This window comes from Camarhynchus parvulus, chromosome 27 (assembly GCF_901933205.1).
Source record: "Camarhynchus parvulus chromosome 27, STF_HiC, whole genome shotgun sequence".
NCBI lineage: Eukaryota > Metazoa > Chordata > Aves > Passeriformes > Thraupidae > Camarhynchus > Camarhynchus parvulus.
Genome location: NC_044597.1, coordinates 2,725,859 through 2,744,228, shown reverse-complemented (window position 1 = coordinate 2,744,228; position 18,370 = coordinate 2,725,859). Strand labels below are relative to the sequence as shown.

The following is an 18,370-nucleotide window of genomic DNA, read 5'->3' as shown; positions in this document are numbered from 1 at the left end:
GACAGACAGCCTGGCCTGCCGTGGCAGGGGACTGGGAAAGTATGGTGAGGGTTTGGCTCCCAGGCAAACCCAGCACCTCTGTGTATTCCTGGAATAAACAGCTGGGAGTGGGCTGAGGTCCTGGAGCCAGGTCAGGGCTCAGCCGGGCTCCCCATGTCATCCTGGGAACCCAGCCCTGGACATTGGGAGCACAGCCCAGCACCCAGCACCAGGCCAGGCAGGAGGCTGGTGCCATATGTGGCTCTCAGGGGACAGCCCCAACCTTCAGGTCAGCCCAGCCCCATCCAGCCTGCCCTGTCCCAGCACTGGAGCAACATCCCAGCAGAGGTGCTGACAGATGCAGGACACCTGGGATGCCTGCAGTCCCTCCACTCCAAAATACAGGGCCCAGCCACCAGCTGAGGGTTAGTTTAAAGTGCTTTTTTCTTTCCTTTTTGCATGGAGTGCAAGGCTAAACCTCACCCTGCCAGAGAATATTTCCCCTTTATCCCCGGGGCCAGGGGGTCACAAAGCCCAAGGAAGGTTTCTGAGAAGCCCCCCTGGGTCACAACAGGCAGGGATTGTAACATCATCCCCTACTCAGCTCAGTGGAACCCCTACTCAAAGTATCATATTGCATAGTGCTGCTCTCCCATCCCCAGGCCATCCCTTGGTGCCACTCCAGCCACAGCTGGGCAGTCCCCATTTCCCAGCCAGCTGGGGCAGAGGGGATCCCACCCTGGGACAGCCATGGCCCAGGGGCTGCTTACACTCCTGCCCCAAGTCTCTCTGGTGTCTGGATGGAAAGTAGCACTTGTGACACACACAGCAGCAGGAACAGCAGCAGTCATGTCAGCGTGAAGCAAACATGGCATTGCTTACAAGGTGCAGCAGCAAGGTGTGCCAGAACCACCCTGGAGTTTAGATGATGTCTGTCTCCCTCTCTATGCCGACATACTTCAGGGCATCTGCCTGGCTGTACCTACAGGACAGGAAATCATGGCTGCAGCAATGCTCCCCCCAGAAACCTGCACAGAGGTGGGGTCAACCCTGCAGCCCAAGGTTGCTGCTGGCCAAGGTACCTGTAGTCAAAGAAGAGCTCCTCTCCTGCCTGGATGGCTCTCTTGGCAAAGATGCCGATGCGGTGGTCTCCGTTCACCATCACAACTGCAACCAGAGATGCAACATCAGAGATGCAACATCTGAGATGTGCAGCCCCAGCTTGGGCTGGAGCTCTCACAGCACCATGTCCTGCCTGGCCTGGCTGGGCAGGGGGACCTCACCTTTCGCATAGCAGTTGGGGTTCACTGAGTGGTTGGCAAAGCGGATTTTATTTCCTTTGCGAGTAGCGTCAACAACAAAATCTATTAACAAAAAAAAAAGAAGGAAACTATGGTGTAAGGCCAGGCCTGCCACCAGGCAAGAGGTGGGCTGAGCCTGCCCACCTGGCCTCTCCACCCCTGGAAACCTCAGGAAGTTACCATTGTTGAGGTTGAAGAGGAAGCTGGACATGTACTTGTCGTAGACCTTTCCTCGCCTGTCAGCCTCATCCTGTGAAATGAGCTGTAGAGGGAGATCACCTTGAGAGACTCAGCAGCTGAGGGCTGAGCCAGGTTCCAGGGCTCCCTCATGGAAACACCCTCCTGCTCTCCCTCCCACCTCAGGAGCCTGCCAGGGCTCCCAGGGATGGGGCAGGGCCAGAGCAGGGCTCTCAGGCAGCAGCACACACACAGCATGTTCCTCCACAGTGGAAGGCCAGAGGTACTGAGACAGACAGCACAGGGCTCCATCTCCAGATCTGGTCAGAGCCCATAGGCACAGCTGAGCCAGGGAAGGCAGCTGACCATGCAGCCAAAGGAAGCTCTCCCACCACACACAGCCCCCGTGTGCCTGGCCAGCAGCCCCAGCACAGCACTGACCTCCCCGCAGTACTCGGAGATGAACTCGTTCTTCTGCACTGCCTCCTTGATGAAAGTCCCCCAGCCAGCCACGTCTGATGGGGCCAGCAACAAATGCTGGAATCAGAATGAAAGGAAATGGGGAGAGTTGGCAGGTACAGCACCTCACAGCACACAGGTCATGGGGGCAGCAGGGAGCCACTGTCCATCCAGCATCCCCTTGTTTGGTGACACAGCTCCCTACAGACTTACACCATTACATGGAGCTGTACAGGACCTGACACACACTAATTTGCAAGTTTCTCTGAATTTCCCTTTTTTTAAAAGGCTCAATTCCTTGCTCTGACCAGCAGAATTCAAGACTAAATCTTTCTCTAGAGCCACTTTATACACTCTCTTGCTCTCACCATTCCTCATGTAACTCCCATCTCCTGATTTTGACATCCACAATCCCTCCTTATTTTCACATCTACAATCCCTACTCCAGAGTAAGTGCTGCAGAGGCCCAGAGCAGAGCAGCTTCTTTTCCAGACTCTCACTCTGGCATTTCCAGGGAAGCTGCTCCCCCTCCACACACAGCAGCAGCAGCTGTGTGTCAGCTCTGCCCTGAGGCAGCCCCTGCCACGCTGCTGTCAATACCTTTTTGAGGCCTCGCTGGATGCTGCAGTTCTTGCAGGAGACCACCTTGCAGTCCCAGTGTTCTGAAGCCCCACAGGTGAGGCAGAGGTCAGGGTCACACTCCCTCACAGCCAGGTAGCAGGGGCACTGCTTGGTGTTGCACTGGGTCTTGCAGCGGCAGCCTGGGAAGCGATTCTGACCTGCAGCAAAACACACAGTGGGTTTGCACTGTGAGCTTTGGCAGGGGCCATGCAGGCTCTCTGCCCCAGCTGCTCCTCCCCAAGCAGATCTTGAGCAGGGACAGAATAAAGTCTGGCTGTTTTCTCCACTGCAGAGCTGGGAATGGAAGCCCAGACAGGAAAAACAAACACATCAGAGCAGTGACCCAATGCCCAACCTAACTGCTGGAGGCACATCCTGCTCACAGGGGACCAGCAGCAGCACCCACAGGATACAGACACAGGGATGAGCACTAACAGGAGTGTCTCAGCTGCCAACAGCTGCATGGCAGCACAGAACCATCTCCTTTTGGACCTTAGCTAACAGAACTGCTGTGGATGGACAGAGGAGCAAGTGCAGGAATAAAGTAGGCACCCAGCAAGCCCCAGCTCCCTCCCTGTGCTCTGTGCCAGGAGAGCTGGCTGCTTTCCTGCCCAATAGTCCTTGACCTCTTCTTACAGTCAGGGTTGCACTGGCAGAACTTCTCACAGAAATTCTGAGTCATGATGCAAGGGCAGGAGCTGTCACAGGGATGCTCAGGGTGGTCACAGGGCTGGTAGTTGTACACCTGGGTCGGTGAATTATCTAGAACGAGAAGAGAAATGCCAAGATTGGAAGCTGCATGTTGCAGGAACCTTTTCAAAGCAGCAAGTGCAGGGCACTGGAGCTGAGAAGGTGCAAGCTGCCCATCTGCCTGCACTGGGCAGGGAGCCTGGCAGCACCCAGCTCCCACAGGCACACACATGGCTGTGCTCACTGACCACAGCAGGGCTGCACACTGCCCTCAGCCTCCCCTGGCTGCAGCAAACCCTGCTGCACATGCAGCCTCAGTGGCCATTGGGATAGCCACGATGCCCCTGGCACCCCAAGGAGCCTGGCCAGGGGCAGTCACTCCTTCCACGCTGCTGGACCTGCCAGGCTGGTGGGCAGGACACAGCCACCCTGCTGGAGAACTCAACCCTTGCAAATCTCCCATGACACAGCCCCAGCCAACTCTACCTTTCTTCAGCTGGATCTTCCTGCAGTGTGCAGCCCACAGCCTGCAAAAGGAGCAGAGAAGGTTGTGTAAGTCATTAGGGAGAGACAGCCAGAGCTGCTCAGCACCAGCAGCCAGCACAGCAGAGATGGGCTTGGCAGATTCATGCATTAATGATCAGCAGCCACCATAAAGTGGAGAGAGATGAGAGTGATGCAGCTGCAGCAGGAGCTCTTTAAGCCAAACACCAGAGCCAGAATAATACTGGACGCACTGAGATCAACACACAAAGTGGGTTACAAGTCAGGGAGCTGAAGCTTCTGTTAGGGAAGTGGCACCAGGACCAGCAGCCTGTGTTGCTGTATCCTCAAGCTGAGCCTGGGGCTGCAGGGCCACTGAGCCGCCAGGCAGAGCAGCAGCCCTGGAGCAGGGCCAGGGCCAGCACCCAGAAGCAGCAGCCCCCATGTGACAGCAGGACGTGCACACAGATGGGAGCCAGATGGGGATTACCAGGAATGCGTTGGCACAAAAAGCAGAGGATCTGGTTGCGTTTTAAGAACAAAACAAGCCTGTCCAACACTTGCCTGTGCTTCCTTTTCTTCTTCTGGGATGGATTCATTAACTCATTTGTTGGCAGTTTTGTTATAAGTGATTCCTTCACTGCAAACTGAAAGACCTACCAAAGAACACAAGCAAATAGAAGAAACAAGTTCAGTGCACTCGAGTTGTTTTATAAAAAGCATAAGGAGAGTGTGAGTAACCACAGCAAGGCTCCCAGGCCTGGGCCTAGAGAGCAGCAGCTCTGCCCCATTTTCCTGCCTATGGCACACTGCCTCCTCCTGCCTGGAAAACGAGTGCCTGCACACCTGGCTGTGACACTGCACATGGGAGGGAACCCACAATGCCAGCACACAGGGCTCACTCTGCCAACAGCAGCACTGCTGCACAGTAACACCCTGAGCTCCAAAAGCGTTGATGTGGCACCTTCCTGTGGGGAGCTTTGTGCCAGAGAAATAAAACCAACAGGCAGTGGCTCTGGCCCTGGCCCCTCTCTTGCCTGCTCCGAGCACCCACCTGCTTGCAGGTCTTTGTCCCCAGCAGCCTGGCAATTGAGCAGAAGTTGTTGAAGTAGGTCCCATGGAAGACACGGAAGAGTGACTCCTCGGCTCCTGTCCACTCCACGGGCTCCTGCGGCGTCTCCACCGCAAACAGCTGGGAGGAGGCCGGGCTCAGCTTCTGCTTTGTGGGGGTTTGGCAGCGGGAGTTGGCCTCTGGCAGGAAAGGCACATGGTAAGCCAAACACACCCTGGCCATCATGGTTCTGGGGGGCAGTGGTTACCCCCTAGTGCCCTGCAAGCCTGCACTGCACTCCCAGCCACACACTCCGGCTTCAGGCCAGGCACAGTGCTCAGGAGCCAAGGGCTCGCTCTGGGCTTTGCATGTCCCAGCAAAGCTCTTGCTTTGCCTGTCAACATTCCTCCTTCCTGGGAAAGGGCAGTGAATCCCACAGCAGCAAGGGCAGGGCTGTGTCCCTCATGTTTGCTGGGAACACTGACTGCTAACGCCAAATTCTCCAGCTGTGCAGGAAGCAGAGGGGAGCCTGGGAGAACTCCAGCTGGGAGGAGCTGCCTGCCCTCACAGAGAGGAGGGGGGTGTCTCAGGACTGGCACCATACCCGAGGAGCTAGAGGCCCACTCATTGCCCGTGTCGCGGTCGCTGTCGCCCTCCCTGGTCTCAGTGACAGCCGGGGTGCTGGAGCAGGACGCGCCCACCACGTGGTGCCGCCGCCGGCGACGCCCGGAGCACTTGGATCGGGGGTTGTGCAGGGCAGCAAACTCCTTGGCTCCTTCCTGCAAGCAGAGCAGAAGACAAGACAGGTGGCAGATGACCAGGGAGTGCAGGAAGGCTTTTCCACAGGCCCTGGGACAAGCCCTGTCCTGCCACCACCAAAAGCAGGTAGAAGAGGCTGGCCATGTGTGGTCCCTTCTGCAAGTGCCAAACCAGCTGCTCGTGTTGCATGTTCCCACTTTGTTCCCTTTGGCATTGCTGCCCAGTCAGCAGAGGCTTCCTGGCCCCGAACCCCCAGCCCACTCCTCTGGATCCTCCTGACTTCTCGCTCCGCTCCTTTTAGCATGGGTTTAATTTCTCTAACACTGCACTGAGTCCAGAGAAATCATCTGTCATACAATTTCCCATCTGCCAGCTCTGCAATTAATCTTTATTGGAGATCTGCTATAATATGCATCTGGTAAGGTCTGTATTTGCAGTCATGCTCCTCTGAGTCCAACTAGGACCAGAACTAATTCTGAAAAAATCATCCAAGTTGTGCAAAAGATCCACCGAGCTCTGCAGAGCACAGCTGGCCAGGGCACTTCTCTCATGGTTTCTAAGGTGACAGAGAAACATACCAGCCACAGGAAACAGTCTGCGCCGCAAGGATCTGGCTCAATCTTGGTCTCTCTATTCTTTCGTTTGTACACATTAGGAGTAGCATGAAAAGCTGAAAAAGTAACAGTTATCTTTACTATTAGCATTCTCCAAGAGTCTCCCCCCACTCTGCAAGGGACAGGAAGCAGGAGCCTGTGTGCCTCAGGTGGGGCCTGAGGTGACCAGACCCACAGGGTAACCCTGCTCCAACACACAACGGGCACTAGGCAGCTTGGGAAGGAGAGGCCAAAGGAGAAGGATCAGCTTTCACACTGAAACAAAAAGACCACGTCATATTAATATTATATCTTTTAATAAATAATTCACTGGAAAAAGTCCTGTGACTTCCCAAAGAAGCCCTTAAGACCTGGAGAACAGCAGGTCCAGCAGCTAATCAGTATCCAAAAGGCTTTGGCAGGACCAACCGCAGAAACATGACTAAGACGAAGCTGTAAGTTCCAGGGAGGCAACAAAACACAGGGGCATGTCCAGACTTTGGCAGTGAAACATTCATGCCTTTCACTGAGGAGCTTCTGCAAAGCAAGAGCAAAGTCTGGTGGTGGCAGGACTACTGCACAAACTGCCGGGAGCTCGGAGGCGGCGTGCTGAGCGCGGAGAGGGGTCTGCCGTCCGTGGGAGCCAAGAGCGGAGCCGTCTGTACAAAAGGCTTCTGGGCACCTCTCAGCTCCTAAGGCCCCACTGCAAACTCATGAGGCACCACCCTCCAGAGACTCCAGCACGGACTAAGCAAGGTGTGCAGAGGAAAACTGAGGAGAAAGGGCTCTAGGGAAGCGTCCGGCTGAGGCGGCACTTACGATGCAGAAAGCAGTCGTACTTGAAGCAGCGGCGGCAGAAGAGGGTGTGGAAGGAGTGCAGGGACTGCTCCCGCTGCACCGACTTGGCGCACGGCCCGTCGATGTTGGGGGTGCACTGCGGTGGCAGCACGTTGGGGTCGGACACCTCCGTGAGCTCCCGGTACCTGGGGACAAACACAAACGTAGGAGTGTCAGGGGTAGCACGGTCGGAACGGATGGAGATGAGAGATCTCTGAAGCCAGGTCGTGGAACTTGGGGTTTATTGCAGAGGGCCTGGGTGCAGGGCCCTGCTGGGAGCTGCCAGCCACAGCTCAGAGCAGGCTGAGAGAAGAGAGGGGGAGAGAGGATGAGAGGGTAAGAGAGTAAGAGGGGAAGAGAGCAAAAGCATAAGAGAGCGAGGTTCCTATTACAATACAATAAATCTTCTTCTGTGTTGAATATTCTAATTCTCACTAACCAATCTAGTACAAGATACAAATCCTATAGCATTTACATACAGCCTATAAGAATCACTACATTACCATCCTGTGTTACATTTTAAACCCTAAAAACTCCTCTTTGGACCCCTTCTGCTGAGCTAGTGGGGTCTGCTCTGACCCTTGGACCTGTCTGCAAGCCGAGGGGATTGTTTCACCTTCAGCCAGCCACACCATTGTTTTCCAGTTGTTCAGTAACTGAGTGATCTCAAAGCTTGCTTTCATTTCAATCTTGCTTATAGTTTCCATATTCTCAAAATCTTTTGCCAGACAATCATATTTATAAGGCTTTCCTGTTTCATCTTCCCCAACACACAAACACCCAGGGATGTGCTTTCTCCATGTGGGACAGCTTCACAGCACCATCAGGCTCTGGCCCAGGTACTGTCAGAATTCAGGACATCCCTCTGGCTCTCCTGGATTGCCCAAACCCCTGCCAGGGGGCTCAGAGACCTTGGCACAGAGCCCCAGACCGCTGTGACTTTGATTATGACCCGTGGAAAAAATTACCAACCTTATATGAGGATCTGCAAGCCACAAAAGATTAAGTAGAATAATAATTAGTTTGTCACAGGGTGAAAAATAGATTTTTTGGGGTTTTTAGAATGGGGGTTCAGGAGGCAAGATGGAGGAATCTGGGTGTGTCCAGCCTTTCTCCTTCTTCTTGGCCTCCATCTTCTGCTGTGATGTTGGCACTTTTGGATTGGTTTAAGGTAGAAACTCACTGTCTAACATAGGTGACAGGTATTGGGAAGCTATGGTAAATGTACATGTAGTTTTTAGTATAAAAAGATAACACCAGTGTGCCTCTGTCTGACCTGCTGAACGGACCTCGGCAGGCCAGAGAAAGAATTTTATAGATAAGAAACAATGAACAACAACAGAAGAGTTCCGACTCCTTCTTTGACAGCTGGGCTGGGAAAAGAGACTTTCGAACACATCTCGGGGTCACTCTGACTAGCAGAAGTCCTGAGAAGGTACCCCAAGGCCAAACTGCAGTTTGTAACACTCAAAATGCACTCTGCTCACAGAACCTGCAGGCACTGAGCTTTGTGGCCCAGCCAGCCCACAGTGCTGGTCTCTGAAATAAAGATTTCAACTCTTGCTAAGAAAAGGAACAGACAACAGTGCAGGGATTTTCTACCTTTCTTTCATATCCTCTGGGAAGCCATACTCAGGAAACATGGAAGAAATAGCAGTGAATATCATGTCATTGGGGAACCTCTTCTTTGAACACTTCTTGTTACCTGCAAAGAGAGGAGACACAATTCTTCAGACAAACTGATGTGGATGGATCTTTCCTCCCTGCACAGAGCAATTCCAGAGATGCTCAGGATTGTGTTTTAAGACAGAAATGTAATCCCATGCACAACAGATAACCTTGTGATCTGCACCAGGCTGAAGTAATCCCAGAAGCAGTGCTAGGCCACTTTCAGTGCAGCACAATGTACTGCTGGGAGCACCAACTTCTCTAAAGTGCTATTACTATTTATTTCTGCCAAGGCAGAACTTGCAGACAATGCTTTTCTGTATCCACAGAAGTGTTGGTGTTTGTGCTGTCCACATCTCTACAGACCAAGGACAAAGACAAAATTACCCATCAGCATTCAAAAGGTCATTGAGGACATATGAAAATCCCACAAACCAGAGCTTACTCTAGGCAACAAGAGCTCCAGGTGGCACAGGAGAGGGAAGAGGAACACTAATACATGGAAAGCAGGTCTGGAAGGGATTTGAAAACGTCCATCTCCCCGCCTCCCACAGAAACAGATCCACCCACACCTCCCTGACAGGTGTTTGCCAGACCAGCACTTGAAAACATCCCACAGCCTCTCAGAAAACACCCAGCTCTGCTAATCTCACAGGAAGTGGGTTTCCAGATGACTCATCTAAATAACTTCTCACCACACTTTCGGATGGTGATTTCTTCCCCTGTCCACAGCAGACAGTGAGAGCAAATCATTTCTCTTCTGCTACAGAACTTGTCAAGCTGGAACTGCTCTTGGCACATTAAAAACCCAGTGATGACAGGAGAGCAGCACCCAGTGCTCAGGAGGGGCAGGACAGAAATGTGACCAACATAATCTTCACTTCTCTGGGGGCAAACCCACCTTCCACTGCAATTCGCTTTCTTTTCCTTGTCACTGGCAGCTCCTCTTTTCCATCCTCCTGTTTCACCTCAGAATCATTGTGTCCTTCCTCTTCCTCGTCTGAGTACTGATTCAGAGCATTCACTAGCTCCAGGAACACAGCATCACTGATGAGGACTGACCCTGAGATCATTTCTGAAACACACAGAAGTGGCAGTGCCACCATCTTTCTCATTTCTCACCACATCAAACCACAAGCCCTACGTGCTCTGCTACCCACCAGAGCCCTTCTCTCAGTTTTTTTTTGGGTAGGTGGGATTTTAGCACTAAAGTCAGTAGTGGTATATCATTTTCAGCAATCTGGGGACAGGCCATACCAGTTTTCCCTGTCTTCCTCCCTGCTGGGCAATTTTATGATGGGGCAGGCAGAGCTTTTCATTGATTAAACTGTTGGCTGAGGCAACAAGCAGAACAGGGTTGCTGAGCTACTCCCCCTCTAGCACATTTTCAGGAACCCAGAGGACGCCTGTGAATCTCTGCACAAAGGAGAACTGGCTCCAGAGCACTCCAGGCATTAAAATGGAGTGAGGTACCCAAAGGCAGGAATGTGCCCTTGCAAAGAAGAACAACAGGCACCATCCTGTTTCCCTGCTCTGAGAGCTCCCACAGAAAAGCTGGTTGCTGCTGCCACCTTTTGACTTCTGAACTACTTGGATATTTGCAAGAGACTGAATCACAGAACCACAGGAAGGTTTGGGTTGGAAGGGATCTTAAAGCTCATCTTGTTTCACCCCTGCCATGGACAAGCCAGGTTGCTCCAAGCCCCACCCAACCTGGCCTGGAGTGGACAGAGCTGGTTGCTCCCAGGTTACCTTCCTCTCCATGAACTTTGCCGTCATAGTTATTAATAAGTTCTTCAATGAAAGTTTCATCTTCTTCTTTCACCTCATCACCCATGTAAGGGATATTGCACAGAACTGTTTCATCCTCCACCTGAAGAGAGATCAGACACAGCTCAGAAAAGCAGAGTTTGCTGACCCCAATGGGACCGTGCTGTGGTCACTCAGACCTGCCAACAACACACAGCAAAGCTTCAGATGTCTCATCACTGACACATCAGTGCTATCCCATTGTAACCCAGTCACAAACAAAAGGACCTAAGAAATAAAACTCTTCATATAAAGGGAAATAAAAATCTTAGGGAAAAACACAAACAAACAACCCCCCCCCCCAAAAACATATTTACTCATTGAATTCTGTGAAACAATGGTGACTCTGTCAAGAAGCCACGTGTAAAGGAGACTACCTGGTGAGGTAGTGTGGACACAAGGTTGGCTGGGATTCTACAAAACAAGCAACTAAAGCAACACTTCATCATCTCTCAAGCAGATGTTGCCTGAAACAAGTGGGACGAAGAGCCACTTCCCAACTGTGTAACAATCAGATGCTGACCTCACTGAGACCCCACACTTCCCACATACCATGAAATTCTGCTGAAGAGGGGACCAGGAGTACATAATGGGCACCAGTGCCACTGTGTTCAGGGTCCTCATGTACAGTGTCTGGCTTGAAAATCCTGGGAAAATGCTCTCAACAGTGCACTGGAATAAAAGCACAGAGAAGGTCAGTGAGGAATCACTCTGGGAGGCTGCCACAGCCTGAGGAAAACTGAATTCAGGACAAACACAGAAGCCCCACATGCACTCTGTGGACTCCATCACAGGAAAAAGCCTTGGGGGTACTTTTTATCCATTTCTGCATTGCAGAAGTGTGAGGCACAGACAACACAGACAAAAACTCATCCATATCCCCACAGCTCCCTGCAGAGTCCTGGTTCCAGTCCCCACTTGCTGATGGTGCCCCTTTTCCTCTGCACACCTGTTTCAGGAACGGGTGCCCACTGACTGGCTTCATCAGCTGCACTGGCTGCACTCGAAGCTTCTTCCAGTCTTCATTAAGGATCTGAGTCTTTTCATGAACCTTCGCAAAGTTGGCCACAAAGAGAGCCTGAAAGCAGAGAGAGGAGCTCTCAAAATTTAAGAAAACCCACTGAGAACTCCAACAGCACTGAAAGGGTTCAGCAAGGAGATCCTGTAAAAACCAACTGGAAATGAGTTCTCCTGCTGCAGTTACACCAGTGCTTGTTCAATGGCCTCGTGTGTGTGACAGCTGCTGCCCACACAGCTCAAGACAGAGCATGAGGAAAAGTGGCATCTCTTCCTATTGATCCAGCTAGCAAGTCAAGCACAGCTTATCAATTCACCTTGCTGACACCCTCTGGTATCACTCAAGACACTCTGAGCTGAAAGGAATTCTTTTTGGGGCATCTCAGCCCAGCCTTTGATGCGGCTGTACCTTTGCTCCCATGTTTGCCTGGAACCTCTTGAGCTGCCGCAGACGCATGTACTCGGACTTGACTTTCCTTTTCCAGTACATGATACACTTGGATGTCGGAGGAGTGGTAATTTCCATTTTTCTGTAACAGTACAGAAAGAATAAACATTAAATAATGGCGAGCTCAACCCCGAAACAACTGATACTAGAAAAACGTCCCTGTGGATGGGAAAAACTCTATACATCACTGATTTAAACCAAGCAAATAACGCCGTCGCTCTGCAGTGCTCCTGACTGCGGAACACCCCCAGCCGAAGCGCACGGACAGGCCCGGGACAGCAGCGAGGAGCGGTGCTGACCAGAACCGCCCGTGCTGTCCCCCGAGCCCCCGGGGCTCGCTGGAGTCCCCGCCCTCCCCCGGGACACGCCACCGGAGAGCCGCGGCTCCGCTCCAGCCGCCCTCCCTGCCGCTCCGGCCGGGCCCGAGCGCGTCGCAGCTCCGCCAACAAGAACCGGAGCGAGCCGAGGCCGGGCCGGGGGAGCGGGCCCGAGCCCCGCAACTCCCTGCCCCCGGGGCCCGGCTGGTACCACGGGGACCCGCTACCCCCCGGAATCCCCGGGACCCCCCGGCCCCGCCCGCACTCACTGCTCGGCCATCGCGACAGGGGGAGGCCGCGCGCCCCCGCCTCACTGCGCGCGCGCCGGCCCGCCCCGGACCCCGCCCCGGCCCCGCCTCAGGCACCGGACCCGGCACGGGACCCGGCCCCGGACCCCGCCCCGGCCCCGCCTCAGGCACCGGACCCGGCCCCGCCTCGGTCCGCCCCGGGCCCGGTCCCTCACATCGCCAGGCTCCGCCCCCGGGCCCTCACATCGCCAGGCTCCGCCCCCGGGCCCTCACATCGCCAGGCTCCGCCCCGCCCCTCACACCCGGGGCCCGCCCCCTCATCCACAGGCCCCGCCCCTCACATCCCCAGGCCCCGCCCCGCCCCGCGCCGCCGGTGCCGGTGGGGGTGCCGGTGCCGGTGCCGGTGCCGGTGGGTCGGGCTGCATGCCCTGCCCCGGCAGAGCGGACCCGTTCCAGCCTGGAGGACACCCCTGTCGGGTTAAACGCGGCGGCTCGGCGCCGTGCCCGCCCACTCCCGGTGTGCCTGGGCCCTCCCGGCCCCTACTGGGGGACCGGCCCGGTCCTGCGGGAAGCCTTCGTGGCACAGCGCCGTTCCCGCCCGGTTCCACTGCCCTCTGGGCTCCGGGACAGCCCTGCCCGGCGTGGCCACGCTCCCCGACGAGCCGTGCCGGTGCTCCCGGGTCCCTGTGGCCCCACCCCTCCCTGTGGCGGCGCCGGGCAGGAAGCGGCTGCTGGCGGCCGCTTTCCTGCCCCGGGGGCCCCGGCGCTGGGGAGCGGCCGGAGCTGCCTCTGCCCCGGCGGGGGCCCCGTCCGCGGTGCGGAGTGCCGGCTGCTCCGGGGCTCCGGCAGGGTGACTGCGGGGTTCGAGCAGGGCCGGCCCGCCCGCATGTGCGAGCTCCGCCGAGCCCCGTGGGGCGGGAGCCCGGCGTCCCCCGACCCTGCCGGGCATTGGCTCGGGAGCGGGCGGACAGCCGGGCTCCGGGATAGGTGCCCGGGGGAGCCCCAGCCCGGGTACAGGGATCGCGCTGTCGGGAGGATGAGGATGCTCCCCGAGCTCAGGCTGCTCTGCTGCCCGCTCCGGTCTCTGCTCCCGCGGGTGCGGCAGAGGCAGCTGGGGGTGCTGCACGGAGGCCCCAGTGCCACCACATGCACATTCGGAGCATCACAGGGATGTGTCCCCAGCCCTGCAGGTTGGCCTCGTGCTGTCCCCTCCGCAGCACCCACAGCGAGCTCTCCAGTGGCACCCAGCTGCTCTCGTGTCCTGGCCTGGGGCCATCAGCACCTTCCTTCTTTTCTGAATTCTTCACCAGCTGCTCAGAGGCCAGGTTCCCCAAGCTGGCCAGTTGGTCCCCAGAGTGGCTGTGGCCAAGGGGCTTGGCTGCCTCGTGCCCCTCGTCCCACTCAGCAGAGCCCAGAAAAGGGCTCAAATCCTGGGGAGAAGCTGCCCATCTCCTGCTTGCCCCTAGGTCTTTGAGGGGCCAGCGACAGCCTCCTTCCCTCCCAGTCCTGGCAGCTAATGGCTGCGAGGAGAGGACTGAGGGTGAGGGTGACGGGTCAGAGCAGGGATGGAGAGCTTGGGATTCCCTGGGCATGAAGTGGATCCCGTGGCATGAGGGGAGGCTGGGCACGGGGCTCCAGATGCTGCATCTGCCTGGGGGAACGCTGGGCGGAGAGCCCCACACAACTGAGCCCGCACCCCAGGTGGGGGCTGGCAGGGAACGCCGGGCATGCCAGGCTGGGTGGGGAGCTCTTGGCCGGCAGCCACCGTCCTGTCCCTGCCCATCCCCTCCGGACGCCCCAGGAGGGGGGCGGCCGTCCCAGCCCTGGGGCCGCGCTGAGATCATTGGGTGTCTCCCTGGCAGAGGCTCCTGCCACCCGGCTGGAGGCTCCGCCGGCTCCACCAGAAACAGGGACCAGTGGCTCCAGCCCTGCAGGCACTGGAGTGCCGGGGATGACTTCCAGATGTGGCCACTCGCCCGCAGAAGGTGCCTGCTGCAGCCCGGGAAGCATCAGACAGCTCTGCCAGGACCTGTGCTGGGGAGCCGCGATCCGCAGCAGGGAGGGTCCGTCCGAGCTGCCCTGCCCTGCACTCCGGTCTCTGCTCTGCAGGCTGATGTTTAAGGAGAGGCTTTGGGCTGCGCTCTGCCCCAGCCAGGCGTGAAAGGTCCTGTGTAGGAATGTCGCAGGCTGAAGTCACCCCCGGTGCAGGGGACACGGGCCCCTGGGCAGGAACTGCTCCAGGAAGGGGGGCTCTGGCAGAGTCAGGCAGGCGCCAGGCTGGACAGAGCAGGAGGAAGGCACTGGGGCCAAGGACTGGCAGGGTCGGCCAAGTGTCTGCCCTCTCCCCACCTCCTCGGCCTGGTGCCTGGGGGTGGATTGTGTCATCACCCTTCCCTCCTTGGCCATGGGCAGGAGCTGGGGCTGCCCCTATGGGGCAGGTGCCCGGGTGAAGCAGAAGTTGCGGTTTTGGGGCCGTGGGTCCCCCTGCAGCCCCCATTGCCGGGCGGCAGCGCCCGTCCGGGGACATTGTGCTTTCCCGTCCACTCCCCCCGCTGCTGGGCTGCCTGCCCTCCATGCAGGAGACGAGGGATTTCACAACCCAACCCAGACAGGATTAAAGAGAAATACACAAGTAAACAAATCGCGGCCTCCTAACGCTGGACGTGCCGTTCAGGGAGTGGATCCTGCAGGCCGGTGGGTGAGGCGCGGCCGTCGTGGGGGCCAGGGTGCGGGAGCGATGCCCGCGGGGGCCGGCACCGCACGGGACAGCGCCGGGTCCCGCCGGGAGAGCCGCTTCAGAGCAGCACTGAGCGATCTCATTTTTCACGCGTCTCCTGTAGTCAAACTGCCCCTGTCAGAGGAAAGGAGTTGCTTCCTGTTATTTCCATTGAAATCCTTGTCCCGCTCGTTAGCCGGCAGGCTTTGGCAGGATGGCACCGCGCACGCACACCAGCTCCGGCCGTCTCTCCCGGGGGCTCCTGCTGCTCTGCGGTAAGTGCGCGGGGCGCGGCCCCGGGGGCTCCGCACCCCGAACCACCCCGCACGTGGCCGCCCTCCCACTCGTGGGGCCCGGGGCCAGGGTCTCGGCTCAGCCCGCCCCCATCGCCCCACCCCAAAACGGGACCAGCCTGTCAAGGCTGAGGTTAGCTGGGGCTGGCATGGCCGGGGGCACGGCAGGTGAGCACCAGGTGCTCTGGGCAGCTCCCACCACGATCTGGCAGGGCTGGGACAGGAGCTGTAGCACCGCACATGCCCAGGCAGGGGGGCTGGATGGGGCCATCAGGGACAGAAATCAGGACAGGGTGGGCTGCCCTTAGCACAGCCAGTGCACCAGCCCAGCAGCGCCCCGTGGGCAGTGCCCAGCTGTGCCAGAGCTCCACAGAAACAGCCCAAGGAGGGCCCAGTCCGGCAGGTCAGCACGGAGCCAGCATCAGTGCCCCACAGCTGAGGGTGGAAGATGGATTGGGCAGTTTCCCTGAGCCGTGGGCCAGACGTGCCCCACGCCCTTGGCAGGCAGTGCTGGGCGTGGAGCTGATGGCAGGCGGAGGGGCTCTCCAGCAGCTCTGTGCTGGGGCCAGTGCTTCCTCTTCCTGCCCCAGCCCTGTCCGGCTGACACGCAGCACCACGCCAGCTCCCCGTGCCTGGGGGTCCCAGTTTGTCCCCATGCTGTGACCATGGCCCAGGGTTTGTAGCCCCTAAACAGCCCCTCTGAACCTTTGGATAGCTGCCTGCAGCCTGGCTAGCCCCTGCCCATATGGGGGGCTGGACACCTCAGCCCAGCATGTGCCAAGCTCTGGCTCCCTGTGCCCCACCTGCCAGCTCCAGTGTCAAAATGAGTTATTTCCCAAATCCAAAATCAGTTATTTCCTCTAGACCCAGCCTCTGCCAGGGCAGCTCCTGCACATGGGGCCCTCTCAGCACCCTTACCCCCCCAGACCCTGCATCCCCTCTCACCCTGTGTCCCTCCCTCCGCAGTGCTCCTGGGGACTGGCCTTTGTCACACGGACAACGTGACAACGAGCTTCAGCCAGGACACTGGGACAAGCCCACCCACGGCCACGTCCAACGGGACAGCCTGGTCCATAGGTGAGTGTTGGGGTTCAGCGAGGGCCAGGCAGCACTGTAGGACAAACGGTGTCCTGGCCAGGGCTGGCCCTGTGCCACAGAGTGACCCCTTCTTTCCCCTAAAATAGCTGGCCTGTGCCACAAAGCTCTCCCTGCCACTGCCCACAGTCAGCAGCAGCCTGCTCTCCCTCTGTGCCCCTGGCATTGCCCTGGGCTGCTGCAGGCTCCAGGCAGCACCCCAGGGCTGCTGCAGGGTCCATCCCTCACTGTGCTGATGGCTCTGCCACTGGCCGGGCAGGGCTCCAGGCACCAGGTGTCACCTGGCAGCAGGGCCAGGCAGGGATGCACTGTGGGCAGAGGCACCCTGCCCTACTCAGCCCCTTTCCTCACAGAGGGGAATTACACCGCCATCACACAGCAGTGCTGGGATTACTTCGTCTACCTGATGAGGAATGTGCTGACATCGGAGCTGTGCGAGTGGAAAGTCATCAGCGGGTACGGGCCAGCAGGACTGTAAGAGCCTGCATGAGAGGTGTGGGACTCCAGGTGGCTCTCCAAAATGCAGTTTATTCCATCCAGGATGTTACAGCAGTCCAGGGTTGTGGCTAACAGAGCCTGTGCCTACAGCTGTCAGCTCCAGCTGCAGGCAGGCCTGGAGATCCTTTAGTTTAGGTTACAATGCATTCTCTACTTTTCTTTTGGTTACAATGCATTCTATACTTTTCTTTGCTGAGCATCTTCATACAGTACATACAGTAGAACCAATCTATACCTTAACTGTTATCTATAGCCTATCATAACTACTATAATTACCATATTCATGTTACTGTTCTCCAATCACTTAAAGTTAGTACATCACAGTTTAAGCTAGAAGTTGTTTTTCAGTTTTCTTGCAGTGGAAAATTCTGAGACCTTTTTTCTACTTGCAACATCAGCAGGCTTGTTTGCCTGTGCTCTCCTTGTGCTTTGTAAAAACATCTTCTTGCTCTAAGTCCTAAAAGCCCCCTCTAACTAACACACTCTCTACCTTCTTAGTTATCCAGTGAGACTGGCTCAGCAATTCTTTTCTTCTATATCAAAACTTGCTTCCATCTCTATTCCTTCATCAGGCTCTACATTTAAAAATCTTTCTGCTAAGCACACATATCTGAGACTTTCCTTGTCAAACTTTCATCCTTCCCAACACAGCACCTTCCCCTCTAGAGCAGGGGGCAGGGGCTGGGCACTCCACCAGGGTACTGCCGGTGCCCGGGTGTGCCCCCGGTGTCCCATCCCCTGCCGGTGTCCCGGTGTCTCTCCTGCAGGCCCTACAGCGTGCTGCAGCACTGCCTGGAGGAGTGGGCAGAGCGCCTCAACTACAGCTACCCCAACGCCCTGGCCGAGCAGTACATCTTCCAGAGCCACCACATCTACTTCCACAACTGCACCCTGGAGCACCCGGTGTACTTCGACCCGCCCGAAGATGTGCTGCTGGCCATGATCATCGCACCCATCTGCCTCATCCCCTTCCTTGTCACCCTGGTCATCTGGCGCAGCAAGGACGGCAAGGCGCAGGCTTAGAGCTGCCCGGCTGCGGGACCCCCGGCCCGCCCGGTGGGATCTCGGTGCCACCACCCCGCGCTGCGGAGGCGGCCGGTTCCTCCCGCGCCTTCCCCACCCCGCGGCCCGGCATTAAACGCTTCTCCCCCCACGCCTGGCGCTGGTTCTTCGGCCGCTCCATCCCTCCAGGGCCCGGCCCGGGCCCGCTCCCGCCGCCAGCACCCTCCCGGCAGCTCCTTGCGTGGGGAACGCTCCGGCGGGACAGCGGCACCAGAACCGGCACCGAAACCGGGGCTGCACTCCGGGAGG

General features: G+C 57.1%; 2 protein-coding genes across 2 annotated transcripts; one reads left to right on the top strand and one right to left on the bottom strand.

Annotated features, from left to right (window-relative positions):
- Positions 1-436: 436 nt before the first annotated feature.
- Positions 437-12,537, bottom strand: EZH1 (enhancer of zeste 1 polycomb repressive complex 2 subunit). Its single transcript, XM_030966138.1, has 20 exons — positions 12,479-12,537; positions 11,854-11,974; positions 11,377-11,505; positions 10,980-11,099; positions 10,371-10,491; positions 9,520-9,693; positions 8,553-8,655; positions 6,933-7,096; positions 6,099-6,190; positions 5,366-5,540; positions 4,765-4,961; positions 4,275-4,366; positions 3,714-3,754; positions 3,174-3,299; positions 2,517-2,695; positions 1,899-1,994; positions 1,461-1,542; positions 1,263-1,343; positions 1,062-1,146; positions 437-961 (listed from the first exon to the last, which is right to left on the bottom strand). Exons 1-20 carry the CDS (start codon positions 12,487-12,489, stop codon positions 901-903), a joined length of 2,250 nt encoding a protein of 749 aa, XP_030821998.1. The 5' UTR covers positions 12,490-12,537; the 3' UTR covers positions 437-900.
- Positions 12,538-15,327: 2,790 nt separating this feature from the next.
- On the top strand, positions 15,328-18,206 carry RAMP2 (receptor activity modifying protein 2). Its single transcript, XM_030966314.1, has 4 exons — positions 15,328-15,448; positions 16,433-16,543; positions 16,915-17,017; positions 17,827-18,206. The coding sequence occupies exons 1-4, from the start codon at positions 15,388-15,390 to the stop codon at positions 18,080-18,082; spliced, it is 531 nt and encodes a 176-aa protein (XP_030822174.1). The 5' UTR covers positions 15,328-15,387; the 3' UTR covers positions 18,083-18,206.
- The last annotated feature ends 164 nt before the right edge of the window (positions 18,207-18,370 follow it).